General features: G+C 51.7%; 6 protein-coding genes across 6 annotated transcripts in view; 4 read left to right on the forward strand and 2 right to left on the reverse strand.

Moving 5' to 3' along the window:
• GUITHDRAFT_137031 (hypothetical protein) overlaps nt 1-1,838 on the forward strand; it is a gene marked incomplete at both ends in the record, with an annotated part of 19,481 nt that extends 17,643 nt beyond the window's left edge. The window contains 9 exons of the mRNA XM_005835007.1: nt 262-365; nt 413-485; nt 533-682; nt 743-887; nt 934-1,006; nt 1,162-1,528; nt 1,580-1,615; nt 1,667-1,741; nt 1,791-1,838. Of these exons, the coding sequence (XP_005835064.1) occupies nt 262-365; nt 413-485; nt 533-682; nt 743-887; nt 934-1,006; nt 1,162-1,528; nt 1,580-1,615; nt 1,667-1,741; nt 1,791-1,838 (1,071 nt within the window). The remainder of the gene's footprint in view (nt 1-261; nt 366-412; nt 486-532; nt 683-742; nt 888-933; nt 1,007-1,161; nt 1,529-1,579; nt 1,616-1,666; nt 1,742-1,790) is intronic.
• Nucleotides 1,839-4,283: 2,445 nt separating this feature from the next.
• On the forward strand, nt 4,284-7,890 carry GUITHDRAFT_106165 (hypothetical protein; the record flags this gene model as incomplete). The annotated part of the gene is made up of 14 exons (XM_005835008.1): nt 4,284-4,358; nt 4,415-4,657; nt 4,706-4,801; nt 4,877-5,689; nt 5,741-6,514; nt 6,573-6,673; nt 6,722-6,860; nt 6,913-7,050; nt 7,104-7,192; nt 7,335-7,403; nt 7,450-7,531; nt 7,652-7,699; nt 7,748-7,782; nt 7,839-7,890. The coding sequence occupies 14 exons, from the start codon at nt 4,284-4,286 to the stop codon at nt 7,888-7,890; spliced, it is 2,754 nt and encodes a 917-aa protein (XP_005835065.1).
• A 359-nt stretch (nt 7,891-8,249) lies between these two features.
• GUITHDRAFT_137033 (hypothetical protein) lies at nt 8,250-9,777 on the reverse strand (the record flags this gene model as incomplete). Its single annotated transcript, XM_005835009.1, has 9 exons — nt 8,250-8,362; nt 8,643-8,694; nt 8,738-8,826; nt 8,870-8,921; nt 8,986-9,039; nt 9,089-9,124; nt 9,174-9,488; nt 9,537-9,592; nt 9,639-9,777. The coding sequence occupies 9 exons, from the start codon at nt 9,775-9,777 to the stop codon at nt 8,250-8,252; spliced, it is 906 nt and encodes a 301-aa protein (XP_005835066.1).
• A 3,361-nt stretch (nt 9,778-13,138) lies between these two features.
• Nucleotides 13,139-13,574, reverse strand: GUITHDRAFT_137034 (hypothetical protein; the record flags this gene model as incomplete). The annotated part of the gene is made up of 2 exons (XM_005835010.1): nt 13,139-13,542; nt 13,565-13,574. 2 exons carry the CDS (start codon nt 13,572-13,574, stop codon nt 13,139-13,141), a joined length of 414 nt encoding a protein of 137 aa, XP_005835067.1.
• Nucleotides 13,575-14,891: 1,317 nt separating this feature from the next.
• Nucleotides 14,892-15,461, forward strand: GUITHDRAFT_106167 (hypothetical protein; the record flags this gene model as incomplete). The annotated part of the gene is made up of 1 exon (XM_005835011.1): nt 14,892-15,461. The coding sequence occupies one exon, from the start codon at nt 14,892-14,894 to the stop codon at nt 15,459-15,461; it is 570 nt and encodes a 189-aa protein (XP_005835068.1).
• A 380-nt stretch (nt 15,462-15,841) lies between these two features.
• On the forward strand, nt 15,842-17,171 carry GUITHDRAFT_106168 (hypothetical protein; the record flags this gene model as incomplete). The annotated part of the gene is made up of 10 exons (XM_005835012.1): nt 15,842-15,913; nt 15,961-16,136; nt 16,182-16,281; nt 16,336-16,416; nt 16,462-16,655; nt 16,702-16,765; nt 16,814-16,869; nt 16,934-16,964; nt 17,018-17,053; nt 17,100-17,171. 10 exons carry the CDS (start codon nt 15,842-15,844, stop codon nt 17,169-17,171), a joined length of 882 nt encoding a protein of 293 aa, XP_005835069.1.
• Between the last annotated feature and the right edge of the window lie 2,492 nt (nt 17,172-19,663).

Genomic DNA, 19,663 nt, shown 5'->3' on the forward strand with positions numbered 1-19,663 from the left:
CTCCCCGTCTCGTCTCCCTCCTCCCTCCTCCTCCTCCTCCCTCCTCCCTCCTCCCTCCTCCCTCCTCCCTCCTCCCTCCTCCCTCCTCCCTCCTCCCTCCTCCCTCCTCCCTCCTCCCTCCTCCCCTGGCCCCCGTTACTCGTCCTCCTCCACCTCCCCACCGCCCTTTCCCATCCATTCCTCCATTCCCTCTTGTTCTGTTTTCCCCTTTCCTACTCCTTTCTTCCTCCCCCGGCTCCATCACACTCATCTCCCATCCAGCTGTACGTAGGAGGAACCTTCGATTCAGCTGAGCTCAACGTCTCAACCTCCTCCACGACTTCCAGCCAGCAGGACACCTTCTCGACGATTGGCATGATCGCAAGGTCACTAGAGCAGCAGCGCCGTCCTCCCATCTTACATGCTCGCTCAGGTACGACGGCAACTCGCTCTACAGACTCGGCCATGGCATGAACGGCGCAGTCTACTCGGTCGAGGAGTTCATGGTGGGTAGCGAGACTCCTTGACGTCAGTCTGCTGACGTCATAGGCAGGGCCAAGTCGCAGTCGGCGGGTCCTTCACCACCTTCAACTCGGCCGTTCGGGATCAGAACAGGACGGGGCCGCTCGCGCTTTGGGACGAGGAGACTCATCAGTGGTCGACTATCCCCGGCTCGCCGCCCCTTGGCGTTATCTTCTGCCTGGTACTCCAGTTCTCGCCCAGCTGTCGGGCAGGGGAGGATGTGACACTGAGGTTGCCGCAGGCCGTCATGAACAAGACACTTTTCGTAGGGGGGTCGTTCACTTTCCGGTCCTCCGATGGGAGAGAGATTCAGCAGGTGGCTCGGTTTGACAGCTCTGGAGGGCCTCAGCTGGGAACGTGGAGCGGCCTGAAAGATGGTCTGCAAGGTCTCTCTCGCTGTTGTTCGCGTCCAGGTGTTTGACAAGTGATAAGGTGGGGACGTTTACACCCTCGTGATCGTGGAGGATGTGGACGTCAGGGTATACGCTGGTGGAAGTTTCAAATCGTACGTGAACACTCTCCCTCCCTACTTCCCCCTTCTCCGCCCTCTTCTTTTTCCTCCTCTACTCTGTTCTGCCTACCCTCCCCTCCCTCCCTCCCCTCCCTCCCTCCCTCCCTCCCTCCCTCCCTGTCCTTGTCGTCTTACCCAAGTTGCTGCAGAGCCGGACTACTTCCTGCCCGCTCGATTGCCTACATGCTGAAGGACGAGTGGTACTCGATGGGCGACTTCGACGGCTCTGTGCATTCCATGGCTGCCATGGGGGGAGAGCTCTTCGTCGGCGGCTCCTTCACCAGCGTCAACTGGCGAGGACTGGTCTCCTACTTCGACAATGTCCGTCCTCGTTCTCCACACTCTTACACACCTGATCCTCTCCTCTCGCAGCTTGCCCGCTGGCACGACGGCTCGTGGATGAGCGTTCCGGGGATCGGCGGCCCCGTGTTCTCCCTCGCCACAATCAGGGATTGTTTGTACATCGGAGGAGACTTCAACAAGATCTGCCTCCCTGGACAGGCACGCAAGGCCAAGGTCTCCCCTGCTGCCTGCTTGCCTTCCTGCTGACGGCAAAACTTTGACCAGACCTGCCGCGAGGAGACCAACTCAGAAAGTTACCAGGTGAGGAGCGGGTCAAGGGCTCTGAGCTGGAGGTTGACTTGAGCACCGCAGCTGGCTTGCAGCTCAGCGCGATGGTGTCTTTCGAGCCTCCTGACCAACAGCAGCGCCGAAGCCATGACGTGCGAGGTACGAGAGTCGGAGCGGTGCTGCTTGCTGCTTGCTCATGTCGCTGTAGGGCGAGGAGGACCTCATCGGGCAAGTTCGGGTCATCACACAAGTATGAGGAGTCGGTCTGACTGTATTCTTGCACATACAAATGTATCACTAGTTCGTGTTGTTATATTGAAGTCAAGGTTGCTGTACTCCGAGCGGGGGCCCACTGGGACCGGCTGAGTGAACACAAATCATTCAATAGTGACTGCCAGTGGGGCCGGGAATTGATCATCAAAGTTTGAAAACCCAGAGTTAAAAAAAAGTCATTGATTGCGATCATCAGTCAATTGTCACAGGAAGTACTACTTTACTTTTACACACTACTCTATAACTTGAAATATTACTATTACTTACTATTACTTACTATTACTTACTATTACTTACTATTACTTACTATTACTTACTATTAATACTACTACTACCTACTCCTACTACACGGCAAGAAGTGTCCGTATGGCTGGGCATGATAGAGTGAGGGGTGGGTCTTTAAGAGGTATTTGATGGGGGTAGGGTCATATCGGAGTTGAAATCTTCCAGTAGTCGCCGGCCTCAAATCATTGGCAGAATCCTGTTATTTCAAACTTGAAACCTCTTAATTTAAGCATATTTATGAGGAATCGTCTTATTTTAACAAGGAACTTGCTTATTTTCTATCAAATGATATCTTTTACCGCACCTCTCGGAGTTGGACCGCTGGGGACAGGGAGGGGTACCCTCGGATACTACCAACTCCGATCAAGCATCAGATTCCTTGACCGACGATACTCGTGGCGGAGCAAGGCACGACGGGCAACTGCTACCTTGTTGTGTCCTCATCAAGCAGCGATCTCTGGCAGCGATCTCTGGCAGCGATCCTCGCGTCAAGCTACTCTGCTGTCGATCCTTTCAGACGTTCGCAAGCAAGGGTTCTGCGACGAATTCCTGGATGTCGCCGCATCCTCCTCTTGATGTCACGGATTGCTCCGTGGAGGTTGATTTCGTTTTCGTCACTTCCCCCAAGAATAACTTGAGCCTCTACTCCTGCTTCCACCCAAATGCTGTCACAGAATCTGCGCTGTACCAGTTGATCGTAAAGGAAGAGTTGCCCGACGTGTGGATTCGACCTTGCGATAGAAAGTCATGCAACAGCCCGTTCTGGATCAAATCGCGCGAGAGAGATGCACGCTGTTCTCCGCAAGATCATGGTAGCGTCGCTCAGATACAGAAGGAAGTGGACGAGTTGTATGCTATCTACCTCGAAACTCAGTTTTCAGGGCATGTTGCACAAACTTCGTCGCCATTATGGCCCGAGCAGGAGGGAGACTGAACTCTGGCACATTGCAGAGTGAGTTGTCCTCCCAAACATCTCAGCTCGAGTTCATAGAGCCTGTACCTTGCAATCGGAGCAAACAACCTATCTAGCGGAGAGAGCCAGCTCACCGTTCCAGGCTTCAAGTCCAGCCATTTGCACCCTAGAGGATTCTGAGAGTAATCCCCTTGAATGACAACGAATCTCTCTGCCTTGTTCTTGGTGTTGGCAGTCCCGCAACCTTCAAACTGACTATCCTGTGCATTCACATGTCGTCGGGGATCATTCCTAAAACTTTTGATGTCTGTACCTTAGAAATATTTTCCTCTCGTGCTGTTGTGGAGACTCTTCATAAAACCGAAACACCTTGCATTTCTCACACATCTTCGAATTTGCTGATACGTTTCCCGGAATCAAGACTACAAGAAGTTGTCGAACTTCACTCGCCGCTTCACTCGCCGTAATGGGTCAGAGAGAGGCCTCCCCGAGAGGGCCTGCTTGTCTATGCTGCCGGTGAGGTGCCACGGTGTCTTGCACTTTTCAGACCGTATCGTAATATTGTGAGAATTGAATGCCTTTTTAAATTTTCTATACACAATGGTGAGGTGAACTCGTTGAGCTAGTCGTTCTCCCAGCATTTGTCAGATGACTGAAAAGCTCACCAGGCTGGTGGTCTCCTTGTTGCACCTAGAGGGGTGGGGTTACTGTTGACCCTACGGTATTGTCGTTGACGGGTGTGTTTGGAGATAACCCCCCTTATGATAGAGTAATTATTCTATAATGGAGGGGTGAAAATCCCGGAAAGAATCCCAAAGAGAGGGTAGGGGTAGGGTCAACCATGGTTTGCGCCAAAATGCAGGCAAGCAAATGTGGGTGAACTATGGGGATGAGATAGGAGGAGGCAGGAGGGAGAGAGGGGGGAGAGAGTGTCAGAGAGAAGCAGATGGAAGATAAAGATGCATAGGCTGAAGAAATGAGGTGATCAGAGGTACCTAGAATCAGCAAGGAGCATTTTAGAAGCATCGTGTGGGGGATGGTTGGTTTGGGAGAGTCGCGAGGTGACGGGGGACTTTGACGTACAGGAGATTTCTTGATGGGCATCTGAACATCTCAAGTCTGCATGTGTTGTCCTCCTCCTGAGGTTTGAACGGCGGGAAGTGGGAGCTCGGACAAGACAGGGGGTTGAAATATTGACCGAGCTCTCTAGTAAACCGATCGACAACCCACATGCTCATACCTGTTTGCTCGGCCCTCTCGGGGAGGCCTCTCTCTCTGGACTTGCCTGGAGGCTCTCTTGTGGAGGTGAGGAGCAGTCTGCAAGCGTTTGTAGCGCATCCTCTTGTGTAAATCTCGTGCAGGAACTTTATTCCACCATCAAGCGGCAACTGGAAATCGAAGTCGAGAACCAAATTGTGATGTGCGAGTGGGAGCCAGAGAGTGGTATGAACCAAAGAAAGACGCTGTCCTCGTACGGCCTTCCGCGCCAAGATAATCAAGTCATTTTCTTTTACGACAAGTCATGGTTCAAGTCCGGGTTGGCGGGCACTAAGACCGAAGATGAAATCATTGTGATCAAGGCTCAATTACCGAATCAAGAGAAGGTTGTTCTTACTATCCTTGAATCGTCTTCTTGATCCTGCTGCTTGCAGTCATTGTCCAACAGCGCGTTCATGTCGAATCAAGACTCGGGCGAGCCTATGCAGAGTGCCATCTTTAATTTCTATGCAAGATTCGCCCATTGGAAGGTATGGCCTGTCTTCTCATCTGAGATAAGAGATATCGATTCTCTCTGTATTTGTTCAACCTCATGCTGAGTGTAGGCAACCGCTGATGCCTTCTTGGTGGCTGCGAAAGCGAGAGAGAAAGCATGCCAGGACATTCGAAATGAAGTCAAGATGCAGCATCGCGGATCGGCTTTGGCAAGGAAGTCGCTCATGTGCTACTTCAGTGCTGTCAGGAAGTCTATCGAGAAGTTGGAAACAGAGCTTGAATCGGCTCGTCTGAGCACAGAAGAAAATCTCAAGAGATCAGAAGTTGATGCATGCCTTGAAAAGCTCCAGATGACCAGTCTTCACAAGGCACATTGTGCGGTCTGGAGAGTTCCGGAGGGAACCAAGTTGATTTCTTTTGTCAAGGACACCGACCTTCTGAACAAATGTGTTGAATCTTGCCACTCCCTTGTAAGTGTGCTCGAAAGCAAGGTCGGAGAATGCATCGTTGCGTTCCAAGAGCTCGAAGATCTTGTGAACCTGGAGATGACGAACGGGGATATGTCGGAAAGATCGACGATCGCCGAAGTCGAGAGCTTCTTAGAGAGCATGTCGTCGGAGAGAATCGAGATCGAGAACTTCAACTCAGCAATATCGGAAGATGTTCGAGAGTTGGAAGCGACCCTCCCTGACCTGTCGAATGGAGAGAGGGACGTTGGGAACCTTTTGGACCTCATGAACAAGCTACAATCCAAGTACTCACAGTTCAAAGATGGCTTCAACGAGCTTTCGACGCACGATAACAGCCATCAGAAGCTCATGGAAGGTTGCTCTCTTGCAAAGAAGCAGATGACAGAAGGGATTTTGGACAAACTGCAGAGGGTAGCCACACTGCAAGGACGTCTGCTTGACACGAAGAAGAAGGTAAGTCCTCTTAGTTCCTCTCGAGCTCACCGGTGACGGGGAGGCTTACAGTCGGATGCTCTGTTGGCTGGAGCGGTGAACGAGAGGAAAAGAAGAATCAATCAAGTCGAGATCGTCCTAAGGCTGCCGGAAACCTACAAAGCTTGGTGTGAAGAGGTTCACAAGAGAAATGCGTATTACGACAACCTCGTTGCGAACGCGGAGCACATTTCAGGAGCCGTGCAAGATCTGGTAGACAACGAGGAAGAGCGGAGGCTGGAGTTTCTGGAGAAGTATGAAGCCTACCTCCCAGCTCCTCTCCTCGACCTCCTCAATGAAGGAGCGAGCGGGGCTGCGGGGCATCCGCCGAGGATGGAAATCCATGTCTCGAGGAGGCCGAAGCAGCTGCCAGAGATCCGACTGAGAGATCTTGAAGAAGGGGCGGCTGGAAACTTCCAGCTGCTTCAGATCACGAGGGAGAGAGGAGATGCCAGCGGTGCGAAGGCGGAAGGAGAGCAGGAGGAGGCTCCGAGGTCTGAGGAGCCGGATAAGAGGGTGAACCAGGACATGGAGGCAGTGAAGAGTCAGATGGAGGAGCTGGAGAACGAGCTGTCGGAGAAGGAGAGGCTGTGGCGCAAGGCGAACGAAGGGAAGGCTGAACTGCAGCTCAAGCTGAATGAAACGATTGAGCGAGTCAACATGGAGAGGGCGCAGAGGGAAAAGTTGCAGAATGCGCTGATACGAATTGGCTCTCTGCTGCAAATCGACTTGCAACGTCAAACGCCACAATCCTCGAGGCTGCGGAAGTCGGAGGATCGGGACATCATGGACCCGAAATCCCTAGAGGTGAAAGTGGAGATGCTGGAGGGAGGGAGGGAACGGCTGACTAGAGCTTGGCTTTCAGAATGTCATTTCGAGCATCGGCGATCTGGTCGAGAAGAGCAAGTCCCAACGAGAGAGCGAGACTTTCAAGAACTTCTCAGAACTCCAGATGAATGCACAAAAGTGACCCTCTGAAATTTAAATCCTGCCATGGTGAATTTCATTCTGCAGGTCGGAAGCCCAGATCTCGAAGCTCGAGGAGGAACTAGAAAAGAAGAACAAGCTGTTCTCAGGCGCCATGCAGAACGCCGCATCCTTGGAGATCCAGAACAAGAAAGTTGGGGAGGAGCTGCAGCTCGAGAAGTCCAACGTCAGTTCTGTCCGCCTGCTTCAGATCCTCAAGTCTGATGATATTCGCGCAGAGGGAGAAGCTGCTGTCGTTTGCTTCAAAGCTGTCTGCCAGTCTTGGGATGGAAGTAATCAAGCCGCTCCCGTCCTCGTCGCGCGCGCTTAGAGGAAGTGAAGATCGTGACCTAGAGGTCAAGCTTGACGTGAGGACGGTTATGTTGGGGAGGAGGAGAGACTTGACTCTTCCTCCTTGTTGGGAAAACAGAACATGCTGCAGAGAATTTCAGAGCTCATGGGAAAGCCAGAGGAGCGGAAGGAGAATCCTGGGCAGTCAATCAAGATATCCTTGTCCAGGTTGGCCTCTACTACCTTGACCTCAACTACTTCATGCTCGACCTCCTCCGAGACTCTCGTCCTGCGCTCAACCTGATCCCCATCTCCCTTGTTCTCCTTCCTTCTCCTCCCTTCTCCAACTGAATCCCGTGATCCTCTCCAGCTTCGAACCGGGTGACGTGGCTCTCTTTATGCCTTGTGGAAAGGATCGCACGGACGCCTACGGCAACAGGTCCGTCGCCTCTGCTCCAAAGAACTTTTTGACTCTCATCTTGCAGCTTGTACGTCGCTTTCAATGTCGATTGCCCGAGACATTTCCTTCATACTTCGTCGTTGGAGGAATTCTTCAATAAGGATAAGGTCCCCTCTACTGTCCTCAACTCGCCTCCTCCTCTCCCACCCACCCACCCACCCTCCCTCCCTCTCTCCTTTCACCCTCTCATCTTCTCTGTGCTCGAGAGGCGGTAAAAGGTTCCGCAGGCTCGAGCTGAGAGCTACTGTCTGGGGAGGATCACCGTATGTTACGAGGTGGAGCGGGTCATTATCACGAGCTGGCTCGCTAACTTTGCGCCGCAGGCCACGGAAGATGACTTCAACGAGTTCGGGATGACGTGAGTGGCTCTATTGCACGCCCAAGTTGATCACGCTGACGGTTTGTTCCCCCCAGGGATGAAGAGACATTCCATGTCTGTTACGCAGAACCTGTGTTAACAGAGTGAATCTTGTAGAGCATGTACATAGACTGAAGAAAACGATGAGCAGAAAACGATCAGCAGGGCATAAGTCCGCACGCCTGAGCCCGTCGCTCCTTGTCGTCAACCGTCATAAGGATCCATCTCGCCTTCTCCCATGGAGAAACCCCAATCCATCTCATTGAAGTAAACGCTGTCCCCGAGGCCCCACTGGGCTTCCGATACTGTGCTCGGCTCCCTCCCCATCATCGGGCCGAAAACTTTCGGTCCATCATCCTGCCCTCATGCCTTTCACCACACCAACCCTCGCTGGAGCATGCTGCTCACCCGAGCATGCTGACCAAATTTCCTCCTCCTCTGCGGCAGCGGCCTCCTGCCGACAGGCGTCAGGTCTGGGGACCCAGCTGGAGAATTTTTGTGCGCCTCGACTGCAGATGGCTGGAGGGTTGTAAAATCAACTCGTTGGAAGAGATCTCATCTATCGCGCGCTCGAGGGCACCTGCAAGCAGCGGTATCATCCCCCTCTCTCCCTCGCCTCCTCCTCCACCACCTCCGATCTCCTCTCCTTCTACTGCTCCTCCTATTCCTGCTCCTGCTCCTGCTCCTGCTCCTGCTCCTGCTCCTGCTCCTGCTCCTGCTCCTGCTCCTGCTCCTGCTCCTGCTCCTGCTCCTGCTCCTGCTCCTGCTCCTGCTCCTGCTCCTGCTCCTGCTCGCTACTGCTCCTGCTCCTGCTCGCTACTGCTCCTCCTCTTCCTCCTCCTCTTCCTCGCCTCTCTCACCAACAGGATCATTCATCGGCTCTGAAGTGGACGGCGAATGCATTTCAACCGGCTGGAGGGAGTCAAGAGGAGTTTGCAACAAGACAACCATCAACCGGAGGGCCCTTGGGACCCCAGGGGCCCAACTCAGCCATCCGATCTTCCTTGTACCTCCTCTTCATCGCTCGCAACTCCTGCTTTGTTCCTGCCGGATCCTCAGAGAGCTTGGACGACAAAGTTTCAAGCACCATTCCACCCCATCGCTCGAACGACTGCGAGGGCGAACTTGGCAGGCGACACCTGCAGCAGTACACGCGCGTCATCACAGGTAGCACGTAGCAAGCTCGTCTCCTCTGCCCTGTACCTCCAGCAGGTCGGAGCGATTGGCGGGCCTGCTGGGGTAGAGAGCCTCAACGAGCTGGGGTGGCATCAACTGGACGCAACATGCTTCAAGGCGCCTATCTCACCAGGTCCGGATCCCTGGCGTACTTGGGGTCCGACGCCTGGAAAAGGCGATCAGGGGTGGGGGGGGGAGAGGCAAAGATGCATCACTATCAGCCTATTCTTCTCCTGCTCCCGTTTCCGCAGGTAGCCGATGTCGAAATCTTCGAGGCCAAGGTTGGAGAGTCCTGGGAGCGAGAACGGAACGTCCTCTTCGCTCAGCGGGGGGGTTTCGTAGCTGTCGTCCCAGACTGACTTCCCAGTGTTGTTCCCCTTCACTCTCCCTTGAGCTTCCCTCGGATACCCTGACAGCACGATGGAGGAGGTGGACTGCGGTTGAGTTCGCTTCTCATCCGAATGGCAGACGCTGCTCTGCATGCTGCCGGCAAGGTGCCTCAAGATCGCCCTTCTCTTTGCTACCACATCCTGTCAGAGCGAGAGGTCAGACTGCGATAGGGCAGGAAGGGGTGAGACCACGTCCTCGGACGCCAATTTCATGACGGAGGATGACAAATCGTCGATGGTTCCAGCTGCAAGAATGATCATCAGACCTTCTCGAAGATTTCATCTCATCACCTCCGGATACGTTCAAGGCAAAGTTCCCTGGGGTTCCGCCCTTGAGCGGCGGAAGGAGCGGCGCCAAAGAGTGTGGGAGAGAGATTGAGGAAGAGAAGATCGAAAAAACTGCGATGAGATGTAGGCCATGGAAAAGCATGGGGTAAGAAGTAAAGCTGTCATTCAGCCGAGATCATGGGATGGTATTCAGGATGAAGTGAGGGATCAGGGATGCGAAGAAGGAGACAGCAGAACATGAAGGCAGAGTGAGGAGGAGGATGACAGGGAGAGGGAGAGGGAGAGGGAGAGGGAGAGGGAGAGGGAGAGGGAGAGGAGGGCTGCAATTGAAGATCAGTCCCTTGATGTCCCTAGGACAGTTCAAAATCTAATAGAACATTTATTGCTGCCCTCAAGATGAATCTTTTATATCATCATATTCTGAGGCAGGTTTGTTTCGAGAGGCCCGGCACAGCGGCAGGGCCTGAATCATGGCAAGTCCGACGGGGAGCGAGCGGAACATCAACAAGTCAGGCTCCGAGCATGCACCGGGCAGGATCAACGAAGATCATCATCTCATCAACATACTCCTAGTCGTGGGACGGTCCAGCTATGTCGAGCTGACACTTGGACATTAGGCTCAGTGACTAACGGAACACCAAACTGCGGCTGATACCGCAGATCTGTCAATGTCTCTGTCTCTTCGACTGCCTCTGTGTCTCGCGCGCACATACTCACATACAGTTGGTCCTCATCGGCAGACCATAAGTATGAGCTCTTCAAGGGAACAACGCAACATCCTAGAACGATGCAGCAGATTGTTCTGATCTAGATCTTCACTCCGTTGGTCCTGAGCACTCAGATACAGATCGTTGCATCGCATATTCAATGATAGAATCTCATATGTCTAAATGTGAACAACAACTCTTCTTCCCTCTCTCCCCATTTATCGAGAAATGGCTATGAGGCGGATACTGACAATGGCATGGAGCCCATGTTTGCGAATCTATTGGAACAACGTTGTTTGAGATCTTCATTCATTCACGTGTCTTGATATTGTTTACACTATTGTGATGCGATTCAAATGTAGAGGAAGCTTGAGCATGGCAGACATTTCGAGACCAACAATCCTCGTCGCCTTTACCACAACTAAGCATCTTCTTGCCTGGAGCAGGCGCTGACCTCTTTCGGATCATCTGCCCCTTGACCAAAGAGCGGCCTGAAGTCAAGTTTATCGAGTTTCTAATACCAAGTGTAATGGATGATTTTCAACTCCAAGTCGTTGTTTGTTCTGTTCCGTTTTGGAGCAACTGCACATAGAGATCCTACCCAGCCGTGGTTTACAGGCGGCTCACGAGGCTCCCGGCCAAGAAAGGACAACACGTCTCTAGCAACTCCCAAACATCTTCATCGCATGTGTTCTTTGCATGATGTTACAATTTCGATGCATCATGTCATACACATGTCTTGTTTGCTGTTTCCGATTGAGCGCGACAATGCCATGTTTGGGTCATCACCGTCCTAGAAGTGTCCAGTCGTTATGCTCGAAACGTCTTCAAATCAACCCTGTCTCATGTGCTCTTCTAGTATCAGCTCTTCTAGTGTCAGCTCTTCTAGTATCGCTCTTCTAGTGTCAGCTCTTCTAGTATCAGCTCTTCTAGTATCGCTCTTCTAGTGTCGCTCTTCTAGTATCAGCTCTTCTAGTATCAGCTCTTCTAGTATCAGCTCTTCTAGTATCAGCTCTTCTAGTATCAGCTCTTCTAGTATCCCTCTTCTAGTATCAGCTCTTCTAGTATCGCTCTTCCTGTTGTGTAGGACTGAAGGACCTGCAAGCATGGCTCGGGGCGGCTCCGTCTCGGTCTTCGCTCCCCTCCTCCCTCTCTATCTTGCTCTGTTTGCTGTTTTTTTTTAGCAAAAAAAAACATTGCCAAACAAAAAACACATGTAAAAGTAAAACACACACAAAAAAAAAATTGAGAGGGAGAGGGAGAGGGAGGTGGGGAGCGGGGAGGAGGGCTGCAATTCAAGATCAGTCCCTTGATGTCCCTAGGACAGTTCAAAATCTAATAGAACATTTATTGCTGCCCTCTTTTATATATTATCATATTCTGAGGCAGGTTTGTTTCGAGAGGCCCGGCAGGGCCTGGATCATCACATGATCATGGTAAGTCGGGGAGCGAGCGGAACATCAACAAGTCAGGCTCCGAGCATGCAACGGGCAGGATGAACGAAGATCATCATCCCATCAACATCATGATACGGGAGTCACTCCGTCCTACGGTCTTGGGATGTCACGGCGAGCTGACACTTGGACATCAGTTTCTCTGTCTCTGCGTCTGCCTCTGTGCCTCGCGCGCACATACTCACATACAGTTGGTCCTCATTGGCAGACCATAAGTATGAGCTCTTCAAGGGAACAACTCAACATCCTAGAACGATGCAGCAGATTGTTCTGATCTAGATCTTCACTCCGTTGGTCCTGAGCACTCAGATACAGATCGTTGCATCGCATATTCAATGATAGAATCTCATATGTCTAAATGTGAACAACAACTCTTCTTCCCTCTCTCCCCATTTATCGAGAAATGGCTATGAGGCGGATACTGACAATGGCATGGAGCCCATGTTTGCGAATCTATTGGAACAACGTTGTTTGAGATCTTCATTCATTCACGTGTCTTGATATTGTTTACACTATTGTGATGCGATTCAAATGTAGAGGAAGCTTGAGCATGGCAGACATTTCGAGACCAACAATCCTCGTCGCCTTTACCACAACTAAGCATCTTCTTGCCTGGAGCAGGCGCTGACCTCTTTCGGATCATCTGCCCCTTGACCAAAGAGCGGCCTGAAGTCAAGTCTATCGAGTTTCTAATACCAAGTGTAATGGATGATTTTCAACTCCGATTCGTTGTTTATTCTGTTCCGTTTTGGAGCAACTGCACATAGAGATCCTACCCAGCCGTGGTTTACAGGCGGCTCACGAGGCTCCCGGCCAAGAACGGACAACACGTCTCTAGCAACTCCCAAACATCTTCATCGCATGTGTTCTTTGCATGATGTTACAATTTCGATGCATCATGTCATACACATGTCTTGTTTGCTGTTTCCGATTGAGCGCGACAACTCCATGTTTGGGTCATCACCGTCCTAGAAGTGTCCAGTCGTTATGCTCGAAACGTCTTCAAATCAACCCTGTCTCATGTGCTCTTCTAGTATCATCTCTTCTAGTATCAGCTCTTCTAGTATCAGCTCTTCTAGTGTCAGCTCTTCTAGTATCAGCTCTTCTAGTGTCAGCTCTTCTAGTATCGCTTTTCTAGTGTCAGCTCTTCTAGTATCAGCTCTTCTAGTGTCAGCTCTACTAGTATCAGCTCTTCTAGTATCAGCTCTTCTAGTATCGCTCTTCTAGTGTCAGCTCTTCTAGTATCGCTCTTCTAGTATCAGCTCTTCTAGTATCAGCTCTTCTAGTATCAGCTCTTCTAGTATCAGCTCTTCTAGTATCAGCTCTTCTAGTATCAGCTCTTCTAGTATCGCTTTTCTAGTGTCAGCTCTTCTAGTGTCAGCTCTTCTAGTATCAGCTCTTCTAGTGTCAGCTCTTCTAGTATCAGCTCTTCTAGTATCAGCTCTTCTAGTGTCAGCTCTTCTAGTATCAGCTCTTCTAGTATCAGCTCTTCTAGTATCAGCTCTTCTAGTGTCAGCTCTTGTAGTATCAGCTCTTCTAGTATCAGCTCTTGTAGTATCAGCTCTTCTAGTGTCAGCTCTTGTAGTATCAGCTCTTCTAGTATCAGCTCTTCTAGTGTCAGCTCTTCTAGTATCAGCTCTTCTAGTATCAGCTCTTCTAGTGTCAGCTCTTCTAGTATCAGCTCTTCTAGTATCAGCTCTTGTAGTATCAGCTCTTCTAGTATCAGCTCTTCTAGTATCGCTCTTCCTGTTGTGCAGGACTGAAGGACCTGCAAGCATGGCTCGGTGCGGCTCCGTCTCGGTCTTCGCTCCCCTCCTCCCTCTATCTTGCTCTGTTTGCTGTTTTTTTTAGCAAAAAAAAAAACATTTCCAAACAAAAAACGCATGTAAAAGAAAAACACACACAAAAAAAAGTAAACCTTTTAAAAGAGACGTGCCACGTCAAAGGACCCGTCCAACCTCTGAAATCTGCCTACTCATTTTCAAACGGAGGCTATAACGACCTCTTTAATTTTAAAGTGATTTGAGCTACTATCCTACCCCCGTGGGGCGAAACACTTTCTTCAACTTCACCCTCTACCCCTACCCCCTCTCATGACCTAATTTGACCCCTTGAGGAAGGTCAATCACTGCTCTGGAGTCCGTACCCACCCCGCCATCACCACATATCAACAAGGGTACCTCTACCCCCTCTTTCGGGTACATAGGACCCGTGTTTGTACCTTCCGCATTTGGCGTGACTAGCTGACCGAAGTAACGTGACGAAACAGAAAATCGCAGCGGTTCGAAGTGAATTCGTAGGGTGGGGGGGTGGTACCATGAATCCTGTAGGTGGTTTTGTACGGGTACCATTTATGTGAAATAGCTGGAAATATCAAGGGTGGGTGATTTTCTCCAGGGGGTAGATGGGAATTGATAGAGTATGGTAGGGGTCGGCTACAGGTGTTCCCCAGCCAATCCTCACTTCAACCCCTACCGTACTGGCTCTTCTCACGGCAGCATCCTCTGGTCGACCTATCCGCCAGCTTCCTGGAGCTCTCCTCGTCCACTCTCAATCCGATCAACCTGCTACTTCTCCTCTTTTCTGATCCCAGCTCCCGATGTCCACCGTTCCTCCTCACCTCTGACCTGCACCCCCTGTTTCGATATTGCTTTATATTCCATTCTCGGATCCCTGGTAACGCGGCTCCTTAGCTTTCTTTCAAGACCCTGCGAGGAACTGCATCTTGTCTTTCTATCTTTTTGCCTCCTTGCACCTGAATTCTGTCAGTTCACAGCCATCGTTTTGAAACTGGTTCGTTCGCATTTGTAATTTCAGATCGTCGCTTCCAGCAATCGCCCAGCTCGCAACACTCGCTCAGCTTGCGACATCGAGCCACTGTAGTTGCATCCCAGAATCAAATTCAAATTTCTATCACAGTCCTGGGGTACAAGTTATACTTTCAGAGCTTTGACAATATGAATCCTGACAAAACGATAGGGTGGATAGTGCCCGATTCTAATTCGCCGCAAAGCACCAACTTCAGGGAAGTACATTTCGAGGGTCAAAGTCTCTATCAAGAGGAAGCTTTTCAGAACCGATTCCATCCAGAGGCCATGATGAACACAGCACAGATCGATCCCCTGTACCTACAACAATCTGCAACACACGATATGTACCATGACATGCACAGCCAGCCCAGTGGATCCCTCCCGATCCCTTCCAATCATGACTACACATTTCACAACTTGGCGCATGCACAGCAGCAATTCGCACAGGGGCAATTCTTCCAAGCTCCTGCACAGCACTCAATTCCACAGTCGACGATCAATCAGGGCTTTGACCCCAACCCTTTCTCGCACGGGGACCTGTGGGAAACTGAGTTCAAAGTCAAGGTCTCAGACCAGAACACGATCTTCTACAAACGAGTGAACGTGAATGTGCTGCCTCCTGCTGGTTGCGTGCAGAGACTTCTCGGCCTGATCTTTCATCAGGAGAGCGCAACTGATGCTGCCAACCTTGGGAACTGCAGGCTTGTGCTCGAGAAGCCGGACGGGAGCACGCTGGAGATCCATTCAGACTCGGACCTTCACTACATCGTCAGTAACGAGGCTCTGAGGAGTTCCAAGGCTTGTGTTAGACTGAGCTGCTTGAGGACAAGACGTGCTGATTTGCCGAACGTGTGACCCTACATTAGTTAGTGTTGTTGTATGGGTGTTATCCTGGATAAACTTTAAAGGCACTTGAGATCCCTTTTGTTTGCTTACTGCCTTTTTCAATTTGTTAATTAGAGTGTTGAGGCGGACTGTGAATATTGCCTTGAATTTTGCTGCATGCGGTGTGCATCGATGGTTGTGAGAGGGGGAGGCGACCGGGGCATGGCGGACGAGTAAAGAAGAGAAAATCCAGCAAGAGGATGGCGAGATCTTGTTGTCATCTTTCCCTCCTCTCCTCGCTCCGCCCCCTCCTACTCCTACTCCCTGTAGCCGGATCGTTCGTGTTGTCCGTCGATCGGCCCCTCCATAGTCGGCTGCGGGCAACATCGTCTTCGAGGCTGAGAACTACGATGAACGCTAAGAGCGAGCAGCAGAAGCTGTCCTTGTCCAACATCTGGGTGCTCGCAGAGAGCAACGGGCCGGTGAGTTGGTCGGCTTGAGGGTGATTCAGATTTCAAGATCTGTGCAGGTGAGGCAGGAGGAGATGAACATCTGCAAAGCGTTCATGCAGATCTGCCGCGAGGACAACAACAAGGACAAGCTCCGAGCGTTCTTCGCTGAGAACCGCGGCAAGCCGGTGCTGTTCGAGATGAAAACAGAACGGAAGGACTTTAGAAAGTTTCTGTTCTCAGGAGGAGAAACGATGTAGCTTCACAGGGGTTGGAGGAGAGCACATAATAGGCCATGCAGGTCGATACAAGAAGGAAGCTTCGGAGACAGCGGACTAGGTTACAGCATATGGGACGCTGGCCTCGCTCTCAGCATCTGGATCCAGATGAATGGGGACAAGGTAGAGGGCCTCCTCGCTCGTCGGATGAAGTGACCTGACCTGAGGTCAAACCAGTTTGCAGGCCGCGATGTCCTGGAGCTGGGCAGCGGAGTCGGCGTGACCGGCATCTGCATGGCGAAGTCTTCAGCCAACCAGGTGGGTCTGGTGGGCCTTGTCGCAGAAAGTTGAAGAGTTTCTCAGGTCGTCTTGAGCGACTTTGGCAACGTGGAGGACGAGGGGGAGGATGAGGGGGAGAGGAACTCGGTCGTGGAGAGGAACTTGCAGCCGAGAAATCTGCTCGAGAACCTCCTGACCAACGTCGAGCTGAACGGACTGGAAGAAAAGTGTCAGGTCACCCGGCTGGACTGGCACGCTTGTCTCGCGGACAGCTTCAGGTCTGCTGTCGGCAGGTCGGCGGCACCTGTATGATCGGAGCTGCAGGCCTGTGAAGGAGTTCCAGTGCGTGATAGGGAGCGATGTGATCTACTACGAGGAGGACGCTGAGGTTGTTACTGTGCCCCAGTCCAGCTCCGTTCCTGCTGACGGGGCGCAGGCTCTGACAGCTGCGATAGTGAAGCACCTGCGAGCTGGGGGGACTTTCTTTCTCATGTACGAGTTTCTGTGTCAGCAGATCGGAGGAGTCGTTTCCCAGCTCTTACTGATGCTTGCGCAGGAACAGGAGAGGTCGACCAGGGTTGTCTGCTGTGAGGCTGACCGGGTGACAGCTGGGGTTGGCTGACTTCCTTGCGCTCGGCAGGTTTTGGAGAACCTTGAGAGGATGGGGAAGGTCGAGGTGGGGTGGCAGGATGGTGTCTGCTCCAGTTGATCCTTCTGGGCAGGTGACGGAGCTCTCGCTCTTCAACAACTTTGACTCCACGCCTCTCCTCTTTGCTACCTTTACCAAGGGATGAGCCTTCCTTCATGTCCTATAGTACAACAGCTTGTTGATATTCTACCCTGAAAGTGAAATAGAAAATCTTCTACTTCTTCTTCCTCCCTCCTCTATCTACCTGCTTTACCTGATCTTCGTCCTCCGAGAGTTTCCACCCCTTACCCATCGCGCGCTCCTGGCAATATTTCATCTGGTGCTTTCCACAACCATTCCTTGAGTGCACTCCATCGTTTCCGGCACAGAGGCGGCAGCTCTTCCTCACGCTTGGCCAGCTGGCAAAGGTCCTTCAAGCACGGGCATCGATCGAAGAGGAAGGTAGCATGGAGCAGGTTGAGGAAGGGGAATTGAGTTAGGATGTTGAGGACAGGATTCTCGCACAGCCCTCTGATGTACTCAAGCGTGGCGGAGGAGGGAGAGAAAGTTCCCGCCTCCTTGTCCTCCAGGGCGATCTCCAGCAGCAGCAGCGCGCAGCTAGCCGGGTCGTCACTGACAATCAGCTTGACACCGTTGGCCTTGGAGATGGAAGAGATGATTTCCATGTACCTCTTCGTGTCCAGCTTCAACGGGTCAAGTGCAAAAGCCGTTGCACCGCCCGTGTCAAGCACAAAGTACAACTTGTCAAAGGTGCCCCTGGCGCTGGCGACCTGCTGGGCGAGGTTTGACAACTGCTCGTCAGTCTTCAAGTCCTTGAGGTGTTTGCGGATGATCGCCGTCTCGAAGCCACAGACGTAACTGACAAACTGCAGCCTCGTAGTACTCACACACTCCACCCGGTCACTCAAGGTAGGTCTTCTCAGCTCCTGACATAGACGGGAGTTGAACTCCGAGCTGGCCACGAAGAATCTAGCCTTCGTGTTCTCTTCCTGTGCGCGAGCTGGTCGAGCAGCTGGGCTGCAGAGGTCCTCAGGCTCACCCTGATCGTGATCGTAGCTGGGCTCGTTATCCTCACTGGGCGAAGCATCTTCTTCCACCTCTTGCGAGCTCCCCACGACGAAGCTGCTCAGGTCGCTCTCATCGTCACTCTCTGACTCTGAGACCGATCGTTCTCTCCCCAGCATACTCGTTCCCCTCTTGCCGAAGGACATCTTGTATCCCCCTTGATGCTGCCGGGGCAAGAACTCTCCTTCCTCCTGCGTCATGAGGGATCGTGCGTAGATGCTTCTCATAGCCCCTGGACTAGCTTCTGACTCCGAGGCCTCGTCGTTGATGAAACTGTCGTTCATAGCAAGCTTGTCTTCCTCAGCCGATTGTTCGTTCCCCGAAGAGGTCAAGTGATCTTCAGACTGCTCTGCTTCGTCCTCAAAGTATTTCGCCCTGATCTTCCTCCTCTTCAACCGCTTCTCTTCTCTCTCCTTCTGCTTCTCCCCTTTCCCCTTCTTCTGCTTCTCTCCTCCCCCTTTCTCCGTCCTCCAGACTCCTTTCCTTGACTCTGTCCCTTCCTTACTTTTTGGAAACTTTGGGTTCGTTTCAAACTCATCGTCACTAGACACCGTTTCCACTTGCTTTTTTTCTTGCACATGACCAGGTCGTTGCATAGTTTGTTCCAGAGTCAGTGCAGAGGAACCGCTTCCAACGGTCTTGTGCACTGCTGGGAATTCATCGCAACTTTCATCCTCCTCAGAGCTCACTATCCGTCTTCTCTTTTTGCGAACTTTGACCAAGGGAGTCGAAATGTCGGAGCGATCCAAACTGACATTGCAAACCACATCTTGCGAAATAACAATCGGCGGCTCTTCTCTGTCGTTTCTGTTAGTACTTGTGCAAGCTGCTGTGTCTGCTATGTGACGTTCTGTAATAGTTTCCTCCTCCATCTCCAACGATGGATGCGAAGCTGCATCGCGTGCTGGAGCTGTCAGATCAGCGTCGGGTTCAAATTGTAAACTTTCGCTCTCTTCTCCGCCCGACGAGTCTCCGAGATCAAATGAAGGGATGTGTACGGGGTGAGCGACTGGCCCATTTAAGGTTGAGTTCCTGGCTGTTTGATTTGCTCCTGATTGACTTCCCCCCCTAACTCCCATCCAGTCTTGCATGCAGGTCGTCCGGTTCGGTACAAGAGGTTCGCTTTTCCTGTCCGGCGATCTTTGAGTTTTCTCACTATAAGCAGTAGCAGATACTGCAACATCCGTGGATGTTAACGGCATACATCTGACATGAATTTGTTTTTCCTCGGGTCGAATTGCAAAGTCTGGTCTTGCCACTTCTTCCATCTCAACATGGCATTCACCAGGAATCAACGGTATTCGATCCCTTCCACTGTAGAAGTGAGGAGACGCGATGGACTCAAGGGCTGGGAAATATTTCTCGATCTCCTCATCCATGGAAGTTTTTTTGACACTCATGTCACTTTGACTGCCCTGGGCTTCAGAGCAAGCTACAGCAAAATCCTGAGATATACAGGGTTCGAGACGAGCAGCAGGTACCAACACGTTACCAAGCCCCTGTTCTTCACCATCCGTGTCGTTTGCAGGAAACATTTCCGGGCAACTCTCCACCTGGGCTTCACTTTGACAT

The sequence above is a fragment of the Guillardia theta genome (genome assembly GCF_000315625.1).
Source record: "Guillardia theta CCMP2712 unplaced genomic scaffold GUITHscaffold_23, whole genome shotgun sequence".
NCBI lineage: Eukaryota > Cryptophyceae > Pyrenomonadales > Geminigeraceae > Guillardia > Guillardia theta.